Below are 24,433 nucleotides of genomic sequence, written 5' to 3' on the forward strand. Positions count from 1 at the left end.
AGTTGCTGTGATTATGTATATTTATTCACACAATTATGTATATTTGTTCATACAATTATGTATATTTGTTCATACAGTTATGTATGTACATTTTTTATACAATTATGTACATCCGAATCAGAAAATTTGTGTGTATTATGTTAAGAGTTGATGTGTATTATGTTAAAAGTTTATGTTTATTATGTATTATGTTAGATTATGTGTATTATCTTTTAAAAGGAGTATGTATATTTTGTTATATAATTATGTACATTCATGTATACAATTATGTGTATTCTAGTATAACATTATGTACATTTTTGAACAAGGATTTTTTTTTAAAGAAAAATTAACTGCCATACACTGGGGCGGGAAATTTCAAAAAAAAAAAAAAATTAAAACGACGTCGTTTTGCATCTGGGCGCAGAGTGCAACGCGCGCCGTGGTGTAGGATATAAATTGCCCCAAGCAGCGGTCAAGATGCATATATAATGATTTAAGTAATTGGTCCGAGCTAGGTATAAATCAATTAAATTCAAATTCTAAAAGAGGGTAAAATGATAAAAAGAATAAATATTGTAGTAATATTTTGTGGATTGATGTAAGAGTATGTATTACAAAGGATACGCGGTAAGAATGCTCGCATGGGTAGCTCAACTATCAGGGATCGAGTCTCACCAGCGACAGTATGGGAGCAGTATGGGAGCAGTATGGGAGCAACCTCTGAAAGTGAGGGGGGCTCATCAGCGGCAGTATGGGAGCAACCTCTATGTTCAGTTGAGGGGCTCTTAGGATTGGGGTTCAACCTTTGGAAGAAGGACACGCGGTAAGAATAAGACATCATTTGTCTAGGCTAAGACAATAACTATTTATACAAGAAAGAGTTAATGACATCTAGTTTATTCGAGTATAGTATTTTTGTCATGTTTAGTCCTAAACTTTCAAGTTAATCACTTGAGATCTTTCAACTTTAAAATTAAACACTCGTGGTCCTTCGACTTTTAAATTTTAACCAATTGTGGTCCTTTCAGAAAGATCACGACTGGTTAAAATTTGAAAGTTGAAAGATTGGTTAAAATTTAAAAATTGAAGGACCATGAGTGCAGTGGTTAACTTGAAAGTTGAAGGATCACGGGTGATTAAATTGAAAGTTTAGGACTAAACGTGATAAAACCACTATACTTGGAGGACCTCGAATTGACATCAACTCTACAATAAGAAGCCCAACAAACTTCCTACAATGGTGGTTGGCTGTGAGACCAAGTCAAAGCCCATGTAGTGGGCTGCGAGAATGGGTCAAAGCCTGCCATTCCATATCCAAAGGAAGACTCCGAGACGGGAATGGTTAGCCCATCTTAGGCCCCGGATCACATATCTTGAGCATCGAGTCCTCATTCTTAGGTCGTTTTCGATATTTCTAATATATATATATATATATAGGCGGGTTCAGGTGCGGCAGTGTCTTACGGTGCGGCAACACCAATAGTTCACCAAATATACACCATCAACGTTAGGAAATACACCACACAAAACAGAGTAAACAGAGCCCTGCATCACCAAACACACACCATTAGGTGTGAGTAAAAACACCATACACTGTTCGGAAATACACCATTGGCGGTGGTGAGTTATATGGTGTGTTTTTTTGAGTCTGTGGTGATGTTCAGAAAATTCAGTCCGAACTTTGGAAAAAGATCGAGTCAAAGAAGAGAAGGTGGCAGCTCTACAAGTTCAAGAACACCTCAGAGTTCCAGACCGAGAAATAGTAGAGCAGTCTCCGCATCAAGTAATCAAGTCGGATCAAGCAATAGATCAGGAAGAGATCAAGAAGCCATCAGTACGGCTATGGCAGTTGTTCCGATCAAATATGCCAAACCAAACGTGTTGGCCGAAGGAGTTGATGATACTACAAGAATGGAATTTGCAGGAGTTGATGTGCAAATTTCGAATGATCTACAAAGAAGACTCTCAAGTCAATCTGCAGCCGAAGGAAGTGCAGGACCTTTAGTTTTTTACTCAGCGCTCATTCAAGATGATCCGGAGCTGTTGAAAGAATTGATAATGGTGCAAACTTGGAAAGAATGGAAACTTGAAAGATGCCATTCTTTCATGTCAAAAATCACCCCAGATTTGATACGGAGTGAAGATTTTTCCTTGGAATGGTGTGGAACGAAAGTGATGCTAGATGCACTCAACATGGATTTAAATCAAGTGTATCACATGAAGCTACACGAAAAGGCAGCCAGACAAAAAGGAAAAGCACCAATAAAAGGAAGCAGTAAGGTTCAAGACCGTTTAGCCGAACAAGAGAGACAAAATGAAATATCACTTCAGTTAGCTCTACAAAGGTCAGTATATGACACACATCATTATCCAGGTAACACATCTCTTGTGGATAATGAAGTTTTTGATGAAAGAACTGAAGGGACGGCACTCATTGATGTACCAATCATAAGCACTGAAAATCATATGGACATACCTGTGAAAGTCCATGATGCTTCTTTATTGATATCTGATTTGACCCCCACACCAATTAATGTGAATCTGGAGTGCAATGAACAACTTGTGGGAGCCAATGAAAAACAAGTGTCAAAAGAAAGAAGAAGAGATATACCAGTGGAAGTTGCAGTAGAAGTTGCTACTGGGAATAGACTGCAAATCACAGAGGATTTATCCAGTGTATTGCCGGTACACCATACCGAGTCTACCATGCCTACCATGGACCCTGTTCTAGAAAATGAAGATTTATTTACAGAGAACTACATGAGAACAGAGGTCTTAGAAGAAGAAATTGGTGATCTCAATCAAGAAGCCGAATCACCTGAAGAAGAAGGGATGCAACTTATTGATACAGTTGTTCTCACAGATCCGAATAGAAGTCCGTTCGGATCCCCTCAAAACTTTGTGCAGATGGATGAACAAGAAGATAGCATATTCTCATCCTTATTTGCCAAAGTGGCCGAATCCAGTGATGTTGTTTGTCAAACAATTGGAGAAAAATTGGTTGAACAAAACCAAATGCTAGAACAACAACACACGGATACCCGAGTCAATCTGAAAGAATTAATGGAGCATCAAAATTCTTTGAAGACTCAGATTGACAAAGCAGAAAGAATCTTGAAAGGAGAAGTGACGAAAGGCTTACTTGAAGTCATTCAGCTCATGAAGAAGGAACGTGAAGCAGCTGAAAAGATTCACAACGAACGTCACTTGCGACAAATCAAGGCGATTCAAGATCAAGAAAGCCGAATCAACAAACTTGAAGCTGAACTCGCAGTTACAACAAACAAGCTGGACAACGTGCAAACCGTTTCCATTAAAACGCACAACAGTGTTGAAACTGTGAAGGCAAACCAAGACCGAGATTTTAAGACCCTTGCATTTTTGGTTGATAACGCCAAAAGGGGGGAAGAAATTCTCAGTCACTTGGCTTTGCAACAACAAGAATTTATTCTTGGAAGTCAACAACAGCCAGTAATGTCTACTCAAGGTAGAGGCCGAAGCCGCGGACAATCCTCACAAGGACCATCTCAGATTGGTTTTGCTCAGTTCGCGAATCCTAGTCTTGGTACGAGTACATCAAAGGTTGCTGAACAGCGTGGCTGGTTCGAATGCTCTAAGGGTACCGCCACTCAGACAACAATATGGACTAAGGAAAATCTACCAAGCATGATCAAGAAATGGCCTGCAGCCGATCAAGCCCAATGGATCTCGGAGAAGAATAAAGAAGAAGAAGGTAAAAGGAAAATAACCGAGATGTGGTATGAACTAAGAGATTTCACCGGAAATATGGGCATGAATCTTGGAGAAGAAAGAAGCTTCGAAGAATGTGTCTTATGGTGGGAAAACGGAGTTCTTCCGGGCAACAACATCAAAGAAGCTTTTGGACATTACATGGTCGGACAGCTTACAAAGAAATTTCAGAATGCAAAGTTCAAAGATGATTTCTTCAAGCTCAGAGAACATGTCAAGGAAATTTTGAAGAAAGACTTTGGTGTGAAGAAACCCAGAAGGTAATCTGAAAATTCTCTTAAGCTGATTTATTCTCTATTTTCGAACCTCTGTTGCGTTTTTCTCTATAAATTCGAAATATATCAATAATAATTTCCCATGGTCTATTTTGAGTCTTTAATTTTATTTGTTTAATGTAATTAGACTTTCGTGAATTAAAAGACAAGAAATATGTCAAACGCACAACAAAATTAAAAATTGATGATGATCAAAATAAAAATAATTCAAGATGCGTTTAGGAGCTTGTCTAAAAATTAATTCACAATTTTTCTTTTGATTGTGTCTAGAAAACCATTTGTTAAACTCTTCTTGGCTTTGTCAAATAAAATTGAGCAAAAAGATTATTTTTCAAAGACTTAAAGCCAATGACTGAGTATAGGTTTTGGCATTATCAAAAGGGGGGAAATTGTTAGGAATAAAGTGTAATGGTTTTGATATGCCAAATTTGTATTTGTAGATCCCCCAATTTTATTTATAGGTCTATTAGAGTCTTAGACCATGATCGGGAAATTATTTATGATACAAAAGAGAAAAACAGAGGAAGATACATGAAAATAGAAGTAGAAGATATAAAGCCGAAAATCAAGAATTTGTCTGGAGAAAATGACAAATTGAAGAAGAAGTTGAATGATATGAATTCACGTCGCTACTACTCAAAGAAGATATCCCAGAAGAATTTTCGTGAAGAAAATTAATATTGGAAGAATGCATGAAGTTGACTTAGAGATCAAGCATCTATGGAAAGAAAGAAGTACATCAAATATGACTGGAGATTTAATCAAAAGTTGTACGGACGAAGTGGATGATGCTTGATATATTATCCGAAATGGCTCAAGTTCAAAACTCACCATCAACAATTTTACAAGGTAAAATTTGAGAAGTCAAATTAAATTAATCTGATGGATGGCAATTGAGAAGCAATTGCACTTGGGAGCCAATTCAAAAGGGAATTGGGAGCTAGTTTCGAAGCAATTGAAGTTGGGAGCCAGTTTCAGAGAAATCGAAATCAATTGGAATTGGGAGCTAGTTCGAAACTATTCAAATTGCGAGCTAGTTCAGAGAAATTGAAATTGGGAGCAAGTTTCAAATGGAATCAATTCAAATTGGGAGCCAATGTAGAATTGAAATTGGGAGCTTGGGAGCAAGTTTCAAATGGAATCAATTCAAATTGGGAGCCAATGTAGAATTGAAATTGGGAGCTTGGGAGCCAATGTAGAATTGAAATTGGGAGCTTGGGAGCCAATGTAGAATTGAAATTGGGAGCCAATTCAAGTTGTAGTATGGGATGCAATTCAGATTGGGGACCAATTAAAGGAAGACATTGAGGAGCAATTGAATTGAGATAAAATTCAAAGAAGTCCAATTTCGAAGAAGTAATTGAAGCACCAGGAGATGTTGGGAGCCAATTGCAAGTCAAAGTCAATTGGGAAGCCAATTGCAAGTCAAAGTCAATTGGGAGCCAATTGCAAGTCAAAGTCAATTGGGAGCCAATTGCAAGTCAAAGTCAATTGGGAGCCAATTGCAAGTCAAAGTCAATTGGGAGCCAATTATAAAGGAGAAATTCAAATTGGGTGCTAATTACAAGTCAATTGACATTGGGTGTCAATTACAAAGGAGAAATTCAAATTGGGTGGAAGTTCAAAGCCAATTTGATATCTGAGAACACCCAGACGTGAGAATGAAGAAGATGAAGCAGAACTTACAGTGAAAAATATTCTCACAAGGAAAATACTAGTTTAACTAGTATGGGATTAAAATAAAGATTATTTTTGAATCCCAAAAATACAAGGACCATTTCAGAGCTGATCAGAGAATCCGTTCTACACCAAAACAGAAACCCAGATATTTCCACTCAACGTTAAAACAGAGGAATATCAGATGAAGTTTGGGAGCTCATTTACATGGAGATGAAGATATTTCAAACAGCTAGCTTATCTCTTTCTGACATTTTTGCAGAAGATAAGATAAGATCTCTGACAAAAGATACAAGATTTCAAAAATGGGAGCGTCCCTTTCCAACGGACAGATTCTCATTACCAGCTATAAAAAGATGAAGATATGAAGACTTGAAGATGAGGGAAATAGGGGAACTCACGAACAAGAGAGCAGAAAATTCGAATCCATCAAAGGATCGAATAGAGCAATTAAGCTTAAAAGAGCTAAAATCTTCAAGTGTGAGAAAAAGAACTCAGAGAGCTTCAAGAGAAAAATATTCTGAGAGTTCTTAAACAGGGCAAAGCAGAGCAAAAATATCAAGTGCTTTACTTGATATATTCAAAGAGAGAAAACACTCAGAGCGTTCAAGAGAAATCATTCCAGAGTGTTTATCTTCATCAAAGAGACCTGCGCATCATTGAAGATCATCTACAGAGTCTCAGAAGTTGGAAGCAAGACAACACTTGTTTTGGAGCAAAACAAGAGAAGGGAGGAAAGTAGCACGGAGCTGTGAAATCCTGGATTGTCACACGGAGCTGTGAGATCCGAAGCAGCAGTGTCGGAGGCACTGGGCGTGATTGGTGTGGGCTTGGTGATCAAAGCACCAGATCACGGATACGTTTCTACCGGAGTGTGGAAGACGGGGGAAAGTAACGCGGAGTCGTGAAATCCTGGGATAGTAGCGCGGCGACGTGAAACCCGAAGCAGCAGTGTGGTGTCACTGGGCGTGATTAGTGCGAGCTTTGTGATCAAAGCACTAGATCACGAAAATTCATTGTATCTTGGAACCGAGTGGTAGATATAGTGAATTGGCTCTTGGAGAAAAGAGCAAGTGGAGTAGGAGGATTACACCACCTCGCGAACCACTATAATTGTCTTGTGTTCTTTACTGCTTTCTTTACATACCGCTCTTTACATATACGCTCTCACGAAGATATACTGCTCACACAATCTCACACACACTTTATGTTTATTTATTTCCGCTGTGCACCATACTCTAACAATCTAGTTATGAGTTTTGGTTTATCTCTGTCTTAGCCATTGTTGTGATTCAAGAGAAAAATATTCTGAGAGTTCTTAAACAGGGCAAAGCAGAGCAAAAATATCAAGTGCTTTACTTGATATATTCAAAGAGAGAAAACACTCAGAGCGTTCAAGAGAAATCATTCCAGAGTGTTTATCTTCATCAAAGAGACCTGCGCATCATTGAAGATCATCTACAGAGTCTCAGAAGTTGGAAGCAAGACAACACTTGTTTTGGAGCAAAACAAGAGAAGGGAGGAAAGTAGCACGGAGCTGTGAAATCCTGGATTGTCACACGGAGCTGTGAGATCCGAAGCAGCAGTGTCGGAGGCACTGGGCGTGATTGGTGTGGGCTTGGTGATCAAAGCACCAGATCACGGATACGTTTCTACCGGAGTGTGGAAGACGGGGGGAAAGTAACGCGGAGTCGTGAAATCCTGGGATAGTAGCGCGGCGACGTGAAACCCGAAGCAGCAGTGTGGTGTCACTGGGCGTGATTAGTGCGGGCTTTGTGATCAAAGCACTAGATCACGAAAATTCATTGTATCTTGGAACCGAGTGGTAGATATAGTGAATTGGCTCTTGGAGAAAAGAGCAAGTGGAGTAGGAGGATTACACCACCTCGCGAACCACTATAATTGTCTTGTGTTCTTTACTGCTTTCTTTACATACCGCTCTTTACATATACGCTCTCACGAAGATACACTGCTCACACAATCTCACACACACTTTATGTTTATTTATTTCCGCTGTGCACCATACTCTTACAATCTAGTTATGAGTTTTGGTTTATCTCTGTCTTAGCCATTGTTGTGCTGTGCGAAAAAGTTTGAAAGTCTATTCACCCCCCCCCCCTAGACTTTCACCTAACCTCTTTTGGGACCAACAATATATATATATATATATATATATATATATATATATATATATATATATATATATATATATATATATATATATATATATATATATATACATGGTTGAAAAAATTGCTAGGTGCGCATCAGGCGCTCGAGGAGCGCCTAGTGCCAAGGCGGGGATTAATCGGCGCCTAGGCGCCTGTGTATTTTTTATTTTTATTTTTAATTTTAAAAAATTTGTTTAAATTTTTTTAATTTTTTAAGACTCGATAATTATAAATTATTTAATACTTCAATAGTTAATACTAAAATATTAAATATTAACCTAAAAAACATCTAGAGTAGTAGAGTTTGAACAATTTAGAGTTATTTCACTCAAAAGTATGTCGTTTTGAGAGAAATAACTCATTTAAAAAAGAATGGAACAATAATTAATTGGCCGAATAGGCGACCTAGTCGGTACCTAGGCGGCCTAGTCGATGCCTAGGAGGCCTAGTTGGTCCGAGCCTAGGCGGCCTAGTCGGCCAGGCACCTAGACCACCGATTATGGTGATACGCTAGGCACCGATTAATCGGTGCCTAGGCGGGATTTTCGCAACATTGTGTGTGTGTGTGTGTGTGTGTGTGTGTGTGTGTGTATATATATATATATATATATATATATATATATATATATATATATATATATATATATATATATATATATATATATATATATATATATATATATATATATATATATATAGTGAAAGGTTCCAGTGCGGTTGAATGCTTCCCGTGCGGTTGTGCGGTCGATTAATGTGCGTGAGTTTTGTACTCAATGTGCGTGAGGCTTGTGTTTAATGTGCCTGAGATTTGTACTTAATGTGCGTGAGTGTGCAATGTTAATGTGCGTGAGTTTTGTACTTAAGGTGTGTGAATCTTGTGCCTAAGGTGCGTGAGTTTTGTGCTTAATGTGCGTGAGTGTGTACTTAATGTGAGTTGTTGTTGAAACTTTAAAGTGCATGAGTTTTGTGCTTAATATGCGTGAGTTTTGTGCTTAAGGTACGTGAGTCTTGTGCTTAAGGTGCGTGAGTTTTGTACTTAATGTGTGTGTACTTAATGTGAGTTGTTGTTAAAACTTAAGGTGACTGTGTTTTTGTGTTTAACGTGCGTGAGTTTTGTGCTTAAGGTGCATGACTTTTGTGCTTAATGTGCGTGAGTTTGTTTTCTGAATGTATTTTGTTTGTGTGTTTAATGTGCGTGTGTTGTGTACTTAAAGTGCGTCAGTGTTATGCTTAATATGGTTCCAACCGCACAACCGTACGCCACAAATGCACCTGATCCCTTCCCCATATATATATATATATATATATATATATATATATATATATATATATAGAAGAGCGCTCATATGCGGCGGGGTCTTACGGTGCGGCGGTGCGGTCAAATTCCAGAATACACCAACAGTGTTAACAATATGCACCAACAGTGTAATAAAAACACACCCCAATGAAATGTAATAAAACATCACAAAATACACCACAGACTCAAAAAAACACACCATATAACTCACCACCCCCAATGGTGTATTTCCGAACAGTGTGTGGTGTTTTTACTCACACCTAATGGTGTGTGTTTGGTGATGCGGGGCTCTGTTTACTCTGTTTTGTGTGGTGTATTTCCTAACGTTGATGGTGCATATTTGGTGAACTATTGGTGTTGCCGCACCGTAAGAAATAACCGCACCGTAAGACACTGCCGCACCTGAACCCGCCTCTATATATATATATATATATATATATATATATATATATATATATATATATATACACGCTTCACGTTTACTACAAGAATGCACCACAACAACAACAACAGGAATATAATGCATCACAATTACTACAGAAGTTTGCAAATTCGCATGAGAAGATTGGTTCTCATTTGAACACAACTATATATATAGGATATTAGTGGCTGGAGATTATGTTACGTTATAATGTGTTAACGTTTGAGTCGGAGCAAGCCCAGTTGTACATAGCTTTACAGAAATATAAATCTACATCCACATGTTAGTTAGCTCTTCTAGCATACGTAGGGACTTGGTTGGAGCATGAGACAAATAAGGAAACACCCTTCTTGATTCTTCGATAGATCAGGAAGATGCCTATACATACATATAGGAATATAATATTGTGCGATATGATGAACAGTAAAAATTATCATTCAAACAAAAGCAATAAATAACGTTGGAAGTTAGCCATTGAATTGAACATGTAGTGGTACGTGGTTTCATTTTTTTTTATTTTTTTTGCAAATAATGTGGTGGTTTCATTTTCTTCACCCATCCACTTGCAGCTAAGGTCATTAGCATGCATTTGCATATAGATATTTGGAAATCGCATACTCCAACCCTCTATTTTAAGCATGGACCTGCAGACAGTAACCCAACCACAATTCACTAGGTCATTCGCTAATTTAATTGAATCATGTGGTCGGGCGATGGTACGTTCAATATTAAGTTACAGTTTAATACTTTACTTGAGTACGTATTATTATTATAAGAATAATTTGTTGCTATCAATTCAAGAATATAATCTTGTGCTTACATGTAAGAAATGCAAAATTTTGAGTGACAATAGTGAGAATGCAATGTCATGAACTCACACAAAGTGCATGGTAAGCAGATTTCCACTCTAACTTTAAAACATACTTTATTGTGCACTCATGCATGTGGCCTAATATAGAGAAATGTCTTGAAGGGGCAACATTTATCATCAGTATCATAAGTGAACATGTTAGTTATGTAAGTGACGCAAACAAGCAAAAATATAATGATAACGATGATCAAATATATACATATATATATATATATATATATATATATATATATATATATATATATATATATATATATATAAAGTTTGCAGTGTTGCCCTCAAGGCATTGGTCACGTAGATAACAAGTCTCATTTAAGACTTGCTTTCAGTAATCTAATAACTAACAAATATAATAAGCAGATTTGAGGGTTTGGGTTATTAGGCTCTTTGGGCGCCAAAGCATACAATTTGGTGTTCAAAGCTTGATTTAATTACCTGCTCATGGGTGTGGAGGCCAGGTAAGTATATAAAGTTCAAGATATAGTAAATTTGCAGTGTTGATTGACACTGATATTTTTTTATGTACTTCGATCCGTGTAATTAACAATGTAAAATCTTTCTATATAAATTAATTAAATGAGACCTATAATAAGTTAAATAAAGTGGGTGAAGAATGACCAATCAATTTAATTTCCGGTCCAACTCAAATTAAATGTGACAAAATTATGTGAAGAAAGAAGAAGAGAAAAGCCAAGTAGCCAAAAAGAGCAAGTTGAGAGTAGTTGACGCATGAGGAGAAGTAACGTACCGACATAATGGTGAAAGAAGTAACCCACACACACACACGCACATATATATATATATATATATATATATAAATATATATATATATACACACACTATCCATAGAGTAGAGATGAGAGATTGAAGGTAGCTTAGCTATATCCTCCATTCATTCAGTGATGTGGCAAACAAAATCTCAACTTAGTGGACGTAACAATGAATATGAAATCCCTTGTAGTTATAAGTCGCTTTCAATCTCAACAAATATCTATCTATAGTCTTTCACCTTATTAGCTTATACCACACTTGACACTACTGTTTCTGAGGTTGGAATTTCAAGATTCTGCTAGCTAGCTAGCTAGCTGCATCTTATTTTCTAGTCTAATGTAATCTTTACTTATAAATGTTGCTTGTCCCATTCATTTTGTTTCTTTGTTTTTCTTTAACAAACTTTAATTTTATCACCCTTTTCAATTCTGAGGTCCCCTTTTCATTTTACCAATTCAATCAAATTATATATATTCTCAAACTCATCCCATCCTTAGCTAGCTTGCATTACTATTCTCGATCAAAATATTCATAATATATATTAATTTGAAATTGTGCAAATAATTTATTTTATCTTAACGCATTTCATACTATATAGTTGTCTAATAATAAATTGTGACCTAAATATTGTTACATTGATATGGTTTACATATTCAAACTCAATTACATGCACTCGAGGTTTAACGTCAACGTGGGGATCATGTTTGAGGACTACATAAGAATGATGAACAATTGGGGGTAGAGTGTCAAAATTGATCACGCCTTAAAAGATGGGAACAAAGGTACAGACAGATTGATAAATTTGTGACAAGTTCGGAACTGGGTCACAATGATCTTCGAGGAGCCACGCGATAGTCTTAGAGAGCTTCTCCAGGCCAACATAGAAGGCGCAATGACGTGTGTCACTTAACGAGGCTATACGTGGCCCCTCGAAAGCGCCCCCCCCCCCCCCCCCCCTCCCCCCCCAACAAAAAAAAAAAAAAAAAAAAAAAAAAAACCACTTCAAATATAAGTGGACTGAAGATGTACTGTTGTTTATTTACTGGCCCTGTAGGTATTCTTGAATTGCTAAGGTAACTTGATTCAACAAAATTGTTTCCTTTAACAGTGAATTTCATTTTTGGTCCTACTGTTATAGGGGCGTTTCCAATTTTAGTCCACTTTAATTTTTTTTGCCACTTTACAACCACTGTTATTGAATGTGTTCCACTTTTAGTCCATCGTTAATATTTCCGTCAAGAGGCCGTATAATCCAAGAGTACTTTGGTCTTTTTATGGTTGTCTCTTCTCTTTTAATCCAGGCGCTTCGTCCTCCTCCTCCGATATTCGAAGATGGCTCTTCGAACAACGAGAATGGAAAGTCAAAGCTACATCGTTTTGTTCGTTCCAACATGGGCCGGCGAGGTTTCTTAGGTTTTAGGTTTAATGTTCTCATTTCTTTTAGTCAAACATAGTCTTGGATGAGAAGAAAGATCAAAATACCCCTAGATTACACGACCTCTTGATGAAAATACTAACAGTGGACTAAAAATGGAACACATTCAATAATAGTGGTCATAAAGTGGCAAAAAAAATTAAGGTTGACTAAAATTGGAAACACCCATATAACAGTAGGACCAAAAATGGAATTCACTCTTCCTTTAATTAATTTGTTTATAAATTATGATGACAGTGTCTGTTCCATTCTGGTTGCAATTGTCTCTCATGTGAGTTACGTTGTAGTTTTAATTTGGTTTTAATTTGTGTCCATCATATATAGTTTTACATTTTAAATTAGTTATAGGCCGTGTTTGGTAAAAAATTAGCTTATAGGCCAATTTTGACTTATTTGACCACTATTAATTGTTTGATTTAGTTAAAATATCAATAGAAATGTTTGGTTAATTAGCTTTTTGCAACTCCAAAATGCTAAAATTCAAAAAGCTACTCCAAGTAACTTTTTCAATTAGCTTTTTAAGAAAAGAAATTATACCAAACAGCTATCAGCTAACAGCTAATTTACCAAACACTTTTCTACAATTATCTAATGTTATCAACTATTTATACCCTTTAATTAACACAATCAGCTAACAGCAACCAACTATCAACTAACAGCCATTTTACCAAACAGGGCCATAGTTATCAATATAAGGGTATTATATCTATTCATTTCTCATTCGATCTCTCAATTAAGACTGATATGAATTGAAGAACAATCAAACCTGCAAGTCTCATAAATAGGAGTGAAGTAGTAATATATAGCTTCATCGGATCGGATTTGATGTGATGCTTTAGTATTTAATTTGTGCTTGTCAATCAGAGTTTAATTGGACAAATAAGATTGAATTCAAAACATACAAGTATGAACTTGTCACCTTAATGATTATCTTGATGTCTGCCTTGTCTCCTACTATTGAAGGCTTTTTAAATACTTGTAGCATAGTTTTACTAATTTTACTAAGAGTTGTTAAGTAACTTAGGATAAGTAAGTAACTAGTTTAGACCATACCCACTTAGTGGAGTGCATCTTACGAAGATGTTTTTCACTTAATTGGTGTATTAAATTTTGCAAGATGTTGAAATACTAGATAGTCGGTCGGAGGGCTCATACTTTACATCTATCGTTTTCAAGTGCCAAGCACATAAGGAAGGTAGACACTTAGTGTATTTCCTTTAATTTTAACTTAACTCAATTTCGATTTTTTGCATGATGATAAAGTGCTCAATGATCGGCTTACAACCTCAGTGGTCGAAATTCTCACACTAGTTAAATATTACGCTTATGGTTGTACTCTTTTTTTCTTAGCTAAAAATTTTCCCACTAGATTTTTCTTAGTCTAAGGTTTTTAACGAGGCAATCAGCATAATCCACTGTTGCAAAAATTGGTCTAGGCGCCCCTAGGCGGCCGAATTAGGCCGAGTTAACCCGCCGACTTGGCCGAATTCGGTCGAGTTACCCGAGTTAACTTGGCCAACTCGACCTTGAATTGGTAATATATATATATATATATATATATATATATATATATATATATATATATATATATATATGACATATATACACACACACATGTGCACTGTATTTTTTAGTTAGCCGCCTAGGCCATCAAGGCGCTAAGCGCTACTCTACCGCCCGCCTAGCGCCTAGCGCCTACTACAACCATGGCGTAATATGGGCCTTCTATACTCAGCTCTGACTTAGGGGGCTCTCCATGGACTAACGTACTGGTCGGAAAAAGACTTGACTTTTAGAAGTTGGGAATGGATCGTAGAATACTTTTTATACTTTCTTGAGTCATCGACTTCGCAAAATCTCAAGAAAGTGGGGGATTGGATGATGGATGGTATACTGGGCCGGAGCCACATGGACCGCCCCAAGAAAGTAATTGGATCAATGAAACCCAAGAATGATACACAATACGAAGCAACTTAGAAGTTTAATAAGAATTGAGCTTATTATTCATAAAATAATAAGGATTGGGCTCATTATTTCTAATGTAGTAGAACTAGAGTTTATTCACTACAAGAATAATGACATTTAGTGACGAATCTTTTGTGATACTTCGTAATTTAGTCACAAATAATACCCTTTTTGTGACCAAAAAAATAATTCGCCACTATTGTGTGGTGTAATTGTGATAACTTTTTTTTGGTCACAGATAATATGGTAATTGTGACGAGTAAGTATTTGTTGCGAATAAGTTGTCACTATTCCTAGAATAATAGTGTCGTAACATGCGTTGTCACTATTGTTGATAATATTCATGACAGCGTTTTTTGTCACTAAAAATACAATTGGTTAGTACTAGTTGAAATGATAAACAATGGAATAGTTGAAGCATCAAACATTGCACCTACAGTAGAAGAACATGTTATTGGTGGCCCAGGTGATTTGATTGTTTAATTTTTTTTAGTTTAAAATTTAATCTTCTTTTTATATATAATATTGTATACTTATATATTGTTTTTTTTTTTTAATTTCACTGTAGGAAACGAAACAATTAAAAAACGTGGTCGAGGGAGAACAATCAATGCAGGACTTGCCAAGAAAAAAGCTAGAGGCGAAGAAATATGTATTCTATTTCCTCCACCATACCATAAGGTGTGTGGTAAAGATGCTAATCTGTTCAAAGCTGAAGTGACTATGTGCATTCGGCAATTTGCACCGCTTCGAGTCTCTAGTTGGAAAGAGATTCCTAACGACGATGTCAATACAATGTGGATATTTTTAAAGGTAAGACTAAAACTTTAAAAAATTTAAATATTATATTAGGTTTTGAATAAAGTTAGTTAGAATTACTTGTTCAAATTAATGAATTTATATGCTTTTATATATGACTTGCAGGACAAATTTAATTTGTCGAATGATGTGCACCTTCATGTCATGAACCAAGTCCAATTACAATACAAAAGTAGATATTATCTTTTACGTAAGAGCTATCTAAAATCTAAAGATTGTCCAAATGATGTCAATGAAGATGATTGGAAATGGTTAATTGAAAACAAATGGGAGACTCAAAAGTTTAAGGTAATTTGAATTTATAATTATTTTATATTATATTTTTAATTGGTAGATATTGTTGTCCCAATTTGTGGTGTTGTATGTCTCTTGATTCTCTTCTACTTAATTTTTTTTTTATTAATAATAACTTTTTATATATATAGGACCAAAGCGAAAGAAACAAAAATAATAGAGGAAATCAAGAGATCAAATCAGTTAGTGGTACAAAGTCAATTGTACAAATTGCATATGAGATGGTAAAGTAAATTATTTTTAATTAAAAATTGAAGTCATTTTTTTTTATGAATAAAATTTGTAGTTAATTATTTCTTTTTGTTATCTTTATTCTCTATTTTCCAGAAAGACAAAGATTCTAATGAATGGCCAGATGCTGTTGAAGTTTGGAAGGCATCAAGACAAAAATCTAATGGAACTTGGTCTGTTCCAAATGGAGAAGAAATCATGGTATGAAAATTAGTCATATAAATGTTGTGACATTTCTTAAATTAATTTACTCAATTATTAATATTTATCTTAATTGTAGAATAAACTTCAAGAAGAGGGAGAGAAGAATAAAGAAAAGATTTCAGCTGCACCTCTACCACTTGTTGAACATTTTGATTTGGTATTAAAAAGAAAGTCAAGCTATGCACGTGGTTTAGGTCTTAAGGGTATAACTTCAAAAGCCCAAGAGAAGATTCTTCTTCAAGCATAAATAGAAGCTTCAAAGAAACGTGAAAAGAATTTAGAAGAAGAAGTTGCAAAATTTAAAGAAATCGCACAAACAGCTTTAGACAAACAAGCTGCTGAAATCAAGCAAATTTTTGCTCACTTAGCAAGCAATCGAGGACTTCAAAATATGCTAAGCAATGCATCTCCATCAACTACCTCAACTGAAGAATAATCAAGACATTTTATTTTAAAACGTTTTTATTTGAATTCAGTTGTATTTCTTATAAAGTATATTTGTTAGACAATGATATCTTTATATATATATATATATATATATATATATATATATATATATATATATATATATATATATATATATATATATATAAATTTAACGAGTAACATTTGTTGAATGCATTATTTTATTCCAAATAATAATTAAATTAAAAACATTTAATTATTCATGACAAGATTTTGAAATAAATAATTTTATATTTTGTGCATTTGACTAGTATTATTTGGAAAAATAATTGTGACCAAGTAATGGTCACTTATAAAATCATTAAGATTGACAATAATGACACTATTTCAACTAATTTTAGTGACACAAATTTCGCAACTAATTTTCAGTATTTTAGTGACAAATATGTTGCCACTATTTTTAAAGATATTAGTGACAAAGATGATGGTTACAAGAAATTGAATTGTTGTACGACTTTAGTTACCACTAATGAGTGTTTTAGAGTTAACTTCTATTGTCACAAATAAATACAATATTTGTTACCATGATTGTTGTCACAACAAAGTAATTATTGATACCACTTTTTTGGTCACTGATAATCGTTTTTGCGTCAAGAACAATTCTCACAAATAAGTACAACTATTGTGACTAAAGTGTTGTCACAATAAAATAATTAATTGTCACGATTTTAGTTGTCACTAGAATAATATTTTGTAATAACATATTTGGTCACAAATTATATATTTATTGTGACAACTATCGTTATCACTCAAATACTACTTGTAGTGAAAGTAAATATTGTCACAAATAGTGAGTAATTGTGACAACTTTTCAAAAGTCGTCACTACTACAATAGTGACGGAGGATATAGTGACGACAGGTGACGACTTCAAAAAATGGTCACTAATTTCAATAGTGACCAAAATTGATAGTTTCAGTGACAACTTCTGTTGTCACTAAATGTGAAAATTCTTGTAGTGATTATTCCCAATGTAACAGTAACTCTCGATATGAGGTCATCTAAGATTCTTATTCCGTGTAGGACTCTAGGCCTAAAATATGTATAAATAATAGGCCCCATATATACATGGGAGAAAAAAAATGCAATTTACACTATTCACAAGCAATTCTCAATAACACAAAATATTTATTCCCTCTAGCTAGATTCCCTCGATATATTTTCTTTATATTTTTCTCATACACTCGTTATTTTAACGATGTTGTTGGCCAGCCGTTGACTACCCAAAAGTCATAAAACCAACATCCAATCTCACATATATTGAATGTATATTGTTAAATGAAATTGTAGTTTAATTAGAATGATACTTTGGTAGTATTGTAATGAAACTACAATGGGTATAAAATGAAACTTAATGGTAAGTTTCACATATTGAATATATATTGTCAAATGAAAATTGTAGTTGAATAATATTGATATTTTAATGGTACTGTATGAAACTAAATTTGTGTACAAATTAAAATGCAACTAAATAGTATCTCACATATTAAGTTTAAATGAAATTATAGTTAAAGGAGAATGGTATTGTATGTAGTGGTACTGTAATAAAGTTATAATGTGTATAAAATAAAACTGAATAAGAAATGATACTACAGACCACAGACTTCGTTGTTTACCATTATATTATTGGCTTTGGTCATGTTCTATGTGAAACACAGTCCACAATAAAATTTGCCATAGCTTATGAATCTATGATAGCGTCCATGCATATATGATGAAATTAAGTTGTGCAAATATTGGTGGTCCTCTCATCTCCGGCCTCAAACTAAAACTAAAACTAATAGCTAGCTAGGCCGGGTGTGGGGACGTAGTCCTACTATAATAATATACTATAAAAACCACTGCACCCAATTCCTATACTTTCTAACAAACGCCGCCCAATGATTTATATTAACGATGAAGTACATACATGAACATGAGTCGGCAATGTCCCAAAAATGCTGCGGGACCTGAGCTAGTTTTGCGCAATTATTACATCGTGGACTAATACTATAAAATTTGCTTTTTATCATATTATAATTTATTTTTACTACTAGCTACCACACGCGCATTGCGTGAATAGTTCAATATTCAATGTATATTTTTAAATTAATATTTTAGAAATTATTAAAGTACCATTTAGGGGTCGTTTAATTTGGTTCACGGAATGTCAGATTACCTTAGGGAGTGTTAGATTTCTGGGAATGTTAGAATCCTGTGTTTGGTTAAAACTGAGATATGTAATATAAAGCTGTTTGGTTGAAGGGTTGTTCTTTATGTTATAATGGTTATTTCACTTTAATACCCTCAACATTTTTCATGCATTTCAATATATGAAGTTCAAAAATTTTGTATTAACTTTCACTGAGTATGTGTGATGCACTTCAATTTTAATTTGTATTAACTTTCACTGCAAAAGAACTAATATAATTTTTATACTAGGCATAATGAGAATCAGTAAGATTGCAAAAATGATTGTTCATTAAGGGGAAAGTTAACATTAACAAGGATTATAGAATCAGTAAACCATGCAAAAATAATTGCGTTCAACGATGCGAGAGAGAAACCAAGAAATATCAAACGCAGAGTTCGTAAAAGAGTGGAGGGTAGAGTCTGTAAAAAAGCAAGAGACTGTTACATAACCTAAGGAAACCAAGGGAATCACATTCCCTTCCAAATAAGGAAAATGCTTATGTGGAGGCTAAATAAGATTCCAAGGGAATGTTAATTAGAAAACTTCAACCAAACACAAGAATGTTATATAACTAGCTAAAGATAACCTTGGTTATCTTAGATAACCCGAACCAAACGCTCCCTTAGTGTTCTGGCTATATCAATGTAAAATTATCAAATTTTTCATAAACTGAATATTTTAAGAATGCATAGCTATGACCCATGGCAGAAATGTTGGATTAACTAGTGCAATAGCAAGTTTAGAGAGACCATCCTTACTGGATAGTATCCAAGCATAATTTTTGCAACGCAAAACCCTATTAATTGGCGTGATTGATAATTCCTCTTGTTGCCGCTTCCTCTATAAATAAAATTTTGATTTGATATAGTCCCATGTTGTTCTTTACTGTAATTTTAATGTCTTGGCGCAGTGCACTTTCAAAAACATAACCAAATTCTTATTCCCAAAAAAAGACAATGATAATAGGCATTAAGGCGACCCATATCTGGGTTGCCTTCTCCAGCGAGAAGGCGACCTTGGTCTCCTTCTTCGAGGCCGGCCTTTGCCTAAAATTTCGCCGTATGGTAGTCGGAACCCTAATGACTTGTGATAGAATGTCATTAACCAGTTTTGGGCTTCATTGCATCAGAATAAATCGTTGATGAGTGTAATTGAACATTTAAAAAATTTAAAAGGCTAAGTGACTTTTCATTTAAAGTTCGAGGATCTATTTAATTATTTTCCTTAAATTTTATAATATATTAGATATCTCAATTTACGCGGGACTAATTGTATCAAATTTTCGTATGTTGTATACTTGTATATGAATAGTATAGACAATACAAATGAGTATTTTGTTATGTTAGAGACTTAAAGACTATATATATATATATATATATATATATATATATATATATATAAATAAAGCGGCCCAAATAGAAAGAAAATGCAATCCACTTCTTCGCCCTCAATATTATTTGGGTAAATGATGCGGCCCAAATAGCAAGCAAATGCAATCCACTTCTTTGCAATATTTATGCTATGCAAGGTGCACACAATTATAAAAATGACGTCATTTTGATTAAAAATGCGCATCCCACTTAAAAGAAAATTCAGTTTCAATTCTTGTCAACAGCATTATGTTGTGCTTATTCATTCTCGATATTTAGTTCATTCATTCTGAATTTTTAGTTCATTCATTCTGGATATTTAGTTCATTCATTCTGGATATTTAGTTCATTCATTCTGGATATTTAGACAAAAATCGAAACTGGTTTTTTTTTTTAATTCATGTTGGATATTTAGTTCATTCATTCTGGATATTTAGACAAAAATCAAAACTGATTTTTTTTTTTCATTCATGTTGGATATTTAGTTCATTCATTCTGGATATTTAGTTCATTCATTCTGAATATTTAGTTCATTCATTCTGGATATTTAGACAAAAATCGAAACTGATTTTTTTTCATTCATGTTGGATATTTAGTTCATTCATTCTGAATATTTAGTTCATGCATTCTGGATATATAGTTCAAATTATGCACAACATAATGTTGTTGTCGGGAATCAAAATTAATTTTTTTTAGTGGGACGCGCGTTTTTAGGCAAAACAACGTCGTTTTTGCAACCGTGCATGGTGCACACGGATGCACAACATAATTTGCCACTCCTTTGGCTTCAATATTATTTGGGTAAATGATGTTTCACCTCGCCGGTCTCTAGGGGTGAGCATCGGTCGGTTACGGTTAATAACCGACCGATAACCGAATAACCGATGGCATTTTTTAAATCTCCATAACCGACCGAAACCGACCGAACATACACTATTAACCGACCGAAACCGATTATGTCGGTTTCGGTCGGTTATTCGGTTAACCGAATAACCGAGCATCCATAAGTAATATAAATAAATAAATAAATAAATAAATAAAATATATATATATATATATATATATATATATAAATAATAGTGTCGGTTATTCGGTGACCGCGGTTATTACACTTTCATAACCGATAAATAACCGAATAGCCGAATAACCGGAATTTTTTTTTGCCTTATAACCGATAACCGACCGATAACTGAAATTATCGGTCGGTTCGGTTATCGGTTATCGGTTTTGTCGGTTTTTTGGTAATTATGCTCACCCCTACCGGTCTCTACTAGTATCATGAAAGGTTCATATAACATTGTGGACCATAAATTGAAATGATAAAGTATAGAATTTATAGAGTTGTATCATGGTTCAGAGTCCACTCTATAATTATGTATTTTTAGTGTTGAAATGAGTTAATATTCAATATAGTCCACGATTATAGTAATTTTACTTAATTTAGTCTTAAATAATTTTTTGTGCTTAAGTTAATCTTGTGTAAATTCATCAAAGTTGATGACTTTTACCAAGATTCATAGACTAAAGTGCAGTGTAAACCTGGTCCATGGTATAAGGATTGAAACATACATAAATCTAATATCTCCCCCATGGCCCCATGGCAGAAGAGGTAAGAGGATAGAGTCTCATAGTTCGCCGGAAATCATGGCAACGCTGCCTCGCTCCACTTCTTCTTCTTCTTTTCTCTTCCAGCAATTCAGGTAATTTTTTGATATATATTCTTGTTTTTCTTTTGGGGGGGGGGGGGGGGGGGGGGGTTTAGCAAAAATGAATATATTTTGTTTCAGAATCAGAAGTGGAGGCATTACAATAGTTAAACCAAACTTGTCCCTAAACTCAAAAACCAAGAAAGCAAATCTCTCTGCAACAAAGAATGAAAAAATTAAGCTTCCTACATATAGTAACGGCAACCAGGAAGCATTTCATATTAGCAAGTTCCTTAGCCATCCATCCGGGATTGAAGCCATTTTGAACAAGAGAGCCTTGCAGAGCTTGCAATCCCTAAATTCTAACTTGTACAGGTAACTATTCTAATCTTCTATTTCATTTTAATCCCCCCCGCTTTCCCCCTAAAACTTAACTTAGTTTCAATGATTATAGTTTTTATAAAAACTTTGATTCTTTAATCAATCATTTAATTAAATAAGTTTTACCAAGGAAAGAGAAGGGAACAGTTCCACTCAATCATGATCCAGTAAGTAAATGTTTAGCAAAGATGAGTTTTGTGGATTATACATCACCTAGGCCATTTTCTAAGATAGTGTCTTCTTTTTCTTTTTTTTAAAGTGTTTGTTTTATTATTACTTGTTCATTCGTAGGGTCTAAACAGTGTTTGAAGTGTGGGGTATCCCATCTTAGTTTCTTTTGAATCTCGAGGGTTTTATAGCCCGAAAAAGAGATGTAAATATTAATAATATGCATTTCTGCTGCCAGATGTACTCTTCCACAAATTCAATTTTTGAATTTTGAGGTTGCCCCTGTCCTAATTTTACAAGTAACATCATCTAGCGAAGATTGCAGAGTTGAGATGTTGTCTTGTAAGGTAAGTTTTCATGTAATTATGAACTTAAAACTGGAATTCTTCATATTTGAAATAAGATTGCTATTCTGTTTTGAAACGTTAACTAAGTTCATCAAGTATTGAAGAAGCCATAGATTTTAGACAAAACAGCCTAGACTACCAACATGTGAAATCTAACTTAATTCTTTTGTTTAGGCCAATAAAGGCATCAAATCCGTAATTTATTCTTTGTGATTTCTTTTCTGACCGAACAATACTTAACCAGCAATTGTAGAATGGATAGCACGCTATACCTCTTCAAGTTTACAGTAGTCAATTCCTTCCTTGTAATAATTAATTCTAGAAAAGACAATCTACAAAAACCAGTTGGTCTGAAGATCATATATAGTATGAAATGTGATTGAAACACCTGCTGCAGACTCAAAATAAAAGCTAATAGTAAGTAGGTTCTGGTAAAGCATAAATAAATTAAGCCCAATAGCATTCATATAACTAATTTCTGAAGTGCATTTCATTTGTGTACTTTATTCTTCTGGAATACTGTCTGTTATGAAAATGTTGATTTCAGTTTGAAGGTTCAGAGGTTGTGGAACGCCAGAATGAACATTTTTCAGGTATATATGCTTGATGAATTTTTAATCTTGTGACAACTAACTTGCTTGGGGTCATCAGTCCTTATGTCTGGTTTTGGGTAGGAATGGAACATTATAGTGCAACTTTTTGCCGTTTTCAATGATGTTTTGGTTGCTTGATAAGTTAACAATAATAAATATTTATTTTATTCTTAATTTTAGATTACAAATTTGTATTGTGTTTAGGAAAGGAAGGTTGTATAGGTGAAAGCAAATTAAAAGTTGTTGTGGTAATGGGAATGATATGATGATTGTAATTTAAGTCGTAACCTTGAACCTTGAACCTTGAACCTTGACCTGGCAGCATCCATGAGGAATTATATAACATGGGAGACCATTGATTCTGAGGCATTCTTAAACATTGATGTGAAGTTGGATCTCTCTCTTGAGGTTATATTATTCTCCCATTTTACTATTTTATTTTTTGTTTTCTTGATTTTGTGGAGGATATGTTTCATTGTAGATTTGATTGATTGAGATTTTGTTACAAGTAAATAATAATAATTGTTGAATCAAGGAAGGATATTGTGGAAACAAGCAGCTTAACATCTCAATGTCAAGAATACTTGACAGCTTGCTTAATTACATCCCAGCTTTGAAGCTTTATGAATGAATGTTGATGATACAGATATATACCCAGCCATTGACTTTGCTGCCAGTCTCTGCTGTTGAGCGTCCTGGAAATATGTAAGCACCAATATATATCTCTCCCCATCTGTCTCTATATTTTGGATCACCCATATGCCATATGATATGATATATCTATATCATGTGATGTGCAGAATGATGCAAGCTTTGGTGGATAGGTTAGTACCCCTGCTTCTGCAACAATTGTTGCATGACTACGATCAATGGGTTCGCACCCAACTCCCATGAATTATTTTGTTTGCCCTGTTACACACCATCACCAAACTTATAATAAATTAATTACGCACTTTACTTATTTCAATCATGTTTTTATGTAAACAACTTCTAGATTTATTTGATAACATTTTATTTTTTTGTTAATTAGTAATTTGTCAGCATATTCATAGCCACATCAGGAGGAAAAACTTAGGAGGTGTAAAAACCATTTTCCTTTTGCAAATATGTTGAACGTCAATATTTCAC

The 24,433-nt window shown here is 34.6% G+C and overlaps 1 protein-coding gene across 2 annotated transcripts; it reads left to right on the top strand.

Annotated features, from left to right (window-relative positions):
• The first annotated feature begins 21,713 nt into the window (after positions 1-21,713).
• LOC109191498 lies at positions 21,714-24,307 on the top strand. 2 transcript variants are annotated; one of them, XM_019342157.1, is made up of 7 exons: positions 21,714-21,870; positions 21,964-22,191; positions 22,604-22,712; positions 23,260-23,305; positions 23,628-23,713; positions 23,952-24,010; positions 24,106-24,307. In XM_019342157.1, exons 1-7 carry the CDS (start codon positions 21,815-21,817, stop codon positions 24,197-24,199), a joined length of 678 nt encoding a protein of 225 aa, XP_019197702.1. In that variant the 5' UTR covers positions 21,714-21,814; the 3' UTR covers positions 24,200-24,307. The 2 variants fall into 2 exon arrangements, with proteins under 2 accessions (XP_019197702.1, XP_019197701.1); XM_019342156.1 differs by having other exon boundaries at positions 21,718-21,870; positions 21,958-22,191; positions 24,106-24,295.
• The last annotated feature ends 126 nt before the right edge of the window (positions 24,308-24,433 follow it).

The sequence above is a fragment of the Ipomoea nil genome, unplaced genomic scaffold (genome assembly GCF_001879475.1).
Source record: "Ipomoea nil cultivar Tokyo-kokei standard unplaced genomic scaffold, Asagao_1.1 scaffold1652, whole genome shotgun sequence".
NCBI classification, from domain to species: Eukaryota; Viridiplantae; Streptophyta; class Magnoliopsida; order Solanales; family Convolvulaceae; genus Ipomoea; species Ipomoea nil.

What these genes read in the sequence shown, in the direction of transcription:
- LOC109191498 (XM_019342156.1), top strand. Translation starts at nt 21,815, where the DNA reads ATGGCAACGCTGCCTCGCTCCACTTCTTCTTCTTCTTTTCTCTTCCAG. An exon ending in TTGAGATGTTGTCTTGTAAG is followed by an intron (nt 22,713 to 23,259) that starts GTAAGTTTTCAT and finishes TGTTGATTTCAG; the next exon opens with TTTGAAGGTTCAGAGGTTGT. An exon ending in CCAGAATGAACATTTTTCAG is followed by an intron (nt 23,306 to 23,627) that starts GTATATATGCTT and finishes TTGACCTGGCAG; the next exon opens with CATCCATGAGGAATTATATA.